Consider the following 6,303-nt stretch of genomic DNA (forward strand, 5'->3'; position numbering starts at 1 on the left):
TACCCAGAGGAAAGGAACATCACAAGTCTGATGACAGATGGACAGAGGGATGGATCTGACAGGCAGGTCTCTTCAAGCCACTCCAGTTACCATCCATGGCTCGAACCTTTTGTTCTCGGGACACCTGGGTGGCTCAGTGGGTTAAAGCCTCTGCCTTCAGCTCAGGTCATGATCTCAGGGTCCTGGGATCGAGCCCTGCATCAGGCTCTCTGCTCAGCAGGGAACCTGCTTCCCCCCACCCATCTGCCTGCTTCTCTGCCTACTTGTGATATCTGTTAAATAAATAAATAAAATCTTAAAACAAACAAACAAACAAAAAAACCAAACTTTTGTTCTCCCAGGTGTGGCTCCAACTTTCTACTCTTCAGCAAATCTAGCAACAATGCCTCAGGTTTAACCATTTATTGGGGTCTTCATTTCTTTATGAAGGCTCCTGTGCCACATAAATCTCATATGAAATACATTTGGACACTTTCCTCTGTTTCACCTGTCCTGTGTTACAGAGTCCCAGGGAGATCTCAGCCGGACAGAGGAAAACAGTCTATTTTCTTCATATCACAGCTTTCTGACCTCCCTGTGAGAGCTTACGTTTCTTCTGTTTTAAGACCCCAAGAGTGTGGCATTTCTTATGAGGACCTCAGGAAGTTAATGCAGGCAGGTAATCAGAGATTCTCCCTCCAGGGGGAAGGCAGAAAAGGCAGAAGCTCTCCTTCTCTGGAGCCTTGCTCTGCTCCTCTTTGCAGCAAAGTCCTCACAGGGTGGTCTGTACCCCTTCTGTCATCTCCTCTCCTCTGACTCCCCTGAACTTGCTCCAACCACATCTTCACGCCTTTCCTGCCCCTTCTGTCAAATCTGCCATTATTGGGTCCCCAGTGACAAACGTGTCTCCAAGTACCTCATTTTCTCTATGTGCAATCAGTCCCTTTACTCCCTATTGATTATGCCCTTCCAGGAGCTGTGGGATTTGTCATCCCTGCCTGGACCTCTCTGCTGATTCCGGACAGTCACAGCCTGCTCCATCCCCAACATTCTCAGAATGAACGCCTGTAAAGTCCTTGACTCCAGCCTGCCAGATGCTCAGAGAAGACACTGGGCATCATACTTGCTCCTCTCTTTACCCCTACCTTCCTCACATCATTTAGAAAATCCCGGGGGAGGGGTTTGTTTTGTTGTTTTGTTGTAATTTATTTTTTATTTATTTTCAGCATAACAGTATTCATTATTTTTGCACCACACCCAGTGCTCCATGCAATCCGTGCCCTCTCTAATAACCACCACCTGGTTCCCCCAACCTCCCACCCCACCGCCGCCTCCAACCCCTCAGATTGTTTTTCAGAGTCCATAGTCTCTCATGGTTCACCTCCCCTTCCAGTTTCCCCCAACTCCCTTTCTCCTCTCCAACTCCCCATGTCCTCCATGTTATTTCTTATGCTCCACAAATAAGTGAAACCATATGATTTTGTTGTATTTTTTAAGATTTTTGTTTATTTATTTGACAGAGAGAGATCACAACTAGGCAGAGACGCAGGCAGAAAGAGAGAGAGGGAGAAGCAGGTTGCCTGCTAAGCAGAGAGCCTGATGTGGGGCTTGATTCCAGGACCCTAAGATCATGACCTGAGCAGAAGGCAGAGGCTTAACCCACTGAGCCACCCAGGCGCCCCCAAAATCCTGTTTGTTTTATCATCATTATATATTCAAAAATAAATCCCCCACTCTCCGTAGTTGGAGACAGCATCATATCCCACCTGGGGAAGCCAGCAGTGCCCTCTGAATCTCTTGTTTTTCTGTCGTGGACCCACTCTGGCTGGTCCTGAGCAGAACAGACATGGGGATCGTACTGAAAGGAAAGTTCAGTCATATCTCTGCTCTCCTCAAAGGCTTCCAGATTCTTGCATTTTCTGAAAGGCTTGCATGATTTGCACCAGGAGGATGTCTGCACCTCTGTGGGATCTGCACTCCTACCCCTGGGTCTCTACCCCCTTGAAGTTTCCTCTTCCTTCTTCCTCTTCCTTCCTCTGCATCCCACCACACCCATGCATCCCATGGGATCTGCACCCCCATTCCCACAGGGCCTGCACCCCCACCAGGTCAGAACCATCGTCCCAGCATCCCCACCTTGCACTCCTGTGATCTCAAGCCAATCCTCTTGTTTCCACACCAGTCCTCCTCCTGACTCAGAGCGACTTCACTCACCTTTCCCCATTGTCCATTTCTTGGGATAATTTTCTCTCAGGCAAATACAGAACCTGCTCTGTCACCTGACTTCCAGTCTTTGCTCAAATGTCACCTCCTCAGCTCTTAGTTCCAGAACATGGTCCCCAATATGCCATGTGTGCTCAGTCTGCATGACTTTCCTACAAACACATATTCTACCCAAAGTGCTCTAATATTATTTCTTATTTATTTCTTTTGATTTCTTGTCTCCAGAATGACAGTTCTTGATGACAGAGATTTTGTTGTGTTCACTAATGCACCTGAAACCAAAACAAGGTGGCACATAGTAGGTGTTCAGTAGTACTTGCTGAAGGAGTCTATTCTTAACTGAATACTACTTGATTCAAAATCATGTGAGTCACACGCCCACACAGGGCTAGTTGGCTTTTAAGACTGAGCCTGAAGATGATTAGGACTTGGAGATGCAGGGTTGGGGAGGAAAGGGCACTTCAGGAGAAGAAAGAGTGCATGCAAAACCTTGGCCGAGCTGGTTGTGGAGATGTTGCAAGATGCAGGGAGAAGCAGAGATCCCGGTGGAGGGTCCGGTGGGGAGCAGACCATGCCAGGCCTTCAAACCCAGCCTTGGTCTTGGCCCTGGAGAGGATCCATAGCTCTTGATGCTGTGGAGAAGGTGGATGTTAATGGTCTCCCAAGACTCAGTGTGCTGAGGAGAGAGAGGGAGGCTGGAGGCAGGTGGGTTAGAAGTCTGGGGAAGAAAGGAGGCCACAGGTGCAAGTAAGGTCAGGATGGGGAGGAGACTGGCATCAGGATGAGCCTAGGAGGAAGGATGGCAAAACTGAGTGATGTACTGGGTCAGGCAGGAGGGAGGGAGGTCACAGTGGAGAGCCACACCTCAGTTCTGGCCTTAGAGAGGAGAGCCCTGTCAACCAGGTGAGGGAGACCCCGTAGAGAAGTGGCTTTGGGAGGAATGTGGCAGCTCAATTCTGGCCATGCTGAGTGGAGCAATGCTGGGGCCATCCCGGAGCAGGTGTTGGTGGGATGTTGGGTGGTGATGTTGGGTGGGATGTTGGGTGGGATGTTGGGTGGTGATGTTGGTGGGATGTTGGGTGGTCACTCACCTGAGGGATTAACTGGGGGTGGGCTTTGCCTCTTCCAGGCCCCCTGCAGTCTGGCTGTCTCCTTCCTGAGGAACCTCACTCTGAGAGAAGAGACCAGGGTCTTTCAGTCTAATCATGGGGGTGCAGGGTGAACTGACCCACCCATGTTGCCGGTTAAGGGTTTGGAGGGGGGACTGAGGTAAGAGAGAGCAGGTCTGGTCACACAGATTACCTTGAGCTGAGCAGGGACATCCCCCCATGGACACTTAGTGGAATCCTCCTTCCTGCCCCAACCTCAGCCTGTTCAGTCCCTCCTGCACCCACCTGGGACTCAGCCACATGCCCCCGCCCTCCCTACCTCTCCCCTGCCCCTGGGGCAGTGCTCACATGAGGATGACGAGACAGAGCAGGAGAAACAGGGTCTTGACAGCTGCTTCTGCAATGGCCACCAGAACCACCTCTGCCATGGGCTCTGATTTTACTGTAGTGACATGGGACGAGGAAAGATTCATGGGCTTGAACACAGTCCTGCGTCCTTCACTCTAGCACGACTCTGGCCATTGGTTCTCCGGGCGTTCTGGCATCACTGGATGTGGGACCCCGTTTCTGGGGCTCACCCCACCACATACACTGTCCTTCCAGCAGGAGGACTGGACAAATATGCAAAAGCTGGACTTCATCAAAGTGAATCATCTTGTTCACTTGATCCTATTCAGAATGTAAGAAGGCAACCTACGTATTGGGAGGAAATATTTGCCAGTCACAGATCTGATAAAGGTGTAGTGTTCAGCACATATAATGAACACTTACTCAACTACAAAAAGGCAACCAACCCACTTTAAAAATGGACAAAGGACTTCAAAAGTTTCTCCAGAGAAGATATGCCAATGATAAAAAATGTCCTTGTGAAAACGAATGACATTAGTCATTACAAAATGCAAATCAGACCGCACTGCTACAGTCCCTCATACCCACAAATAGGCTATAATTATTTTGAAATAGGAAACAACAATGTTGGGGAAAGTGCGTAGAAAAGGGAACCCTCACACACTTGTGGTGGGGTGAGAAATGGTGCTGCCACTGTGGGAAACAGTCTGGCATTATCCTCAAAATTGAAAACACAGAAACTACCCTTGGACCCTGCATTTCCCCTCCTGGACATATGCTCGAGAAAGCTTAAAAGAATGTTCAAACAAAAACGTGTCCTCCAGAGTTCTTAGCATTATCATAGCCCAAAACAGAAACCACCCACATGTCCAACGCCTGATCAGTGGATGGATAGAACGTGGTACATCCATGCAATAAAATAGTATCCAGGCAAAAAAGAATTGGTACTCATACAAGCTCTATGGATAATCCTTGAAAATGTTTTGGTAAAATGAAAGCCAGACACAAAAGTCCATAGTTTGTGGGATTTCATTTAGTTGACATGTTCCCAGTGGGCAAATCTACAGACACAGAAGGCAGGTTCCTGGTTGCAGGGGGTCAGGAGGAGGGGGAATAGGGAATGACTGTCTAAGAGGCAGGGGGTTTCCCATTAGGGATGATGACAATGCAGTGGGGGGGATGGAATCAGGTAGTAGTGATGGTCCTACAACACTGTGAATGTCTGAGAACCACCTATTTTACACTTTGAAATAGCCAAAATGGCAATTTTCCTTATAGGTGAATTTTTCCTCAAGGACATAATACTGCATATATATAAAAAATACTGTATAACAGTTTCCACCCGGTACTGGCAAAGATCAGAATTTTTACCCCATGGAGGGTTAGTGAAAACATAGGCTTTGACCCTGGATGTTGGGGAAATAAACCCATCCACCCTCTGTGGAGAAAACTTTGCCTTTCTCTCAAGATTACAAAGAACCTATGATTGAGCTACCCCATAGACACACACACACACACAGACACACGGGCACACATAAATGAAATGAGATGCCAGAGTATGGATTATAGTGTTGCAGTGTTTCTGTTGGTAGAATAAAATGAATGGCATGATTTTCCATTAAGAAAAGACACACACTGAATCAGAATCCATCCATGGGAAGGGTACCGCACAGTATCGGAGGAGATCGAGGACAGTCTGTACTACTGATAGCAGAGGACCCCTTAGATCTTCTAGGCAAACACACTAAGGCTCAGAGCAGCCCATGAACACTGGCTACTTCCCAGGAGGAAATTGTACGTCTAAGGACAGAATCTCCTGTATATTTTGGATGTTTGTCCATGTGAATATATTACATGTTCAGAAGTACTTTAAAAAGCAGCTGTTTGGGAGAATAAAAGATGGGACAGGAGGAGTCATGAGGAGATGCATGATAAGGAGCAGATCTGCTGGGTTCACGTTGCCCTATTCTCCCTTCTCCTGATGACGGGGTGGGGAAGGAAGGGTGCGGAAGAGGGGAGGGGAGCCGATGGGGACAGCTCTCACAGGGACATGGGGGCTGGGGAGGGAGAGCAAACACTGGCTTCACCCAGAGGGGATCTCTGTCATCTCCGTGAGTGCAGAAAGTGGCAGGGACATGACTCTGTGCTGAGGTTTGGAAAAACCCCACTCTCTATACCCAGGGAGGAGGCTCCTTCCTACCTGGGCTGTGTCCCAGGCAGACACCAGTTGTTGGGTTCTGTGTGGCACCTGCAATGGGAAGAACGGATTTCCTCCTTCAGTGAGGTGGGGGCATGTGAGATACATGTAGGTATCTTCTCCTCACCCACAGAAACCACAGAAACACAGGAGGGACAGGGCTTGAATCCTTCTAGGTCTCACACTCAGACAGACCTCCCAGTAAAACTCTGAGACTCCCCAAACTGATCTTCCTGCCCCTCACCCCATCAGGGAATCAGGCATTCTTGCTCCACACTCACAGGTGACCTTGAGCTGGATGGTCCTTTCCACCATCACACCAGCTGCAGGAAAGTACACTTGGCAGGTGAGGTTGGTACCGTGGTCCTGGGGTCGTGGGATGAGGGTGAGCACTGAGGACAGGTGAGTCCTGGGACCCAGGGAGGTGAGGGCAGCTGACGTCCAGGA

At 49.0% G+C, this 6,303-nt stretch overlaps 1 protein-coding gene across 1 annotated transcript in view; it reads right to left on the minus strand.

Annotated features, from left to right (window-relative positions):
* Nucleotides 1-6,303, minus strand: part of LOC132005862 (myeloid cell surface antigen CD33-like) — an 18,031-nt gene that overhangs the window by 7,530 nt on the left and 4,198 nt on the right. The window contains exons 2-3 of the mRNA XM_059383372.1: nt 6,101-6,265; nt 5,668-5,716 (exon numbers count right to left, since the gene is read on the minus strand). Of these exons, the coding sequence (XP_059239355.1) occupies nt 5,668-5,716; nt 6,101-6,265 (214 nt within the window). The remainder of the gene's footprint in view (nt 1-5,667; nt 5,717-6,100; nt 6,266-6,303) is intronic.

Source organism: Mustela nigripes, chromosome 17 (genome assembly GCF_022355385.1).
Source record: "Mustela nigripes isolate SB6536 chromosome 17, MUSNIG.SB6536, whole genome shotgun sequence".
Taxonomy (NCBI): domain Eukaryota; kingdom Metazoa; phylum Chordata; class Mammalia; order Carnivora; family Mustelidae; genus Mustela; species Mustela nigripes.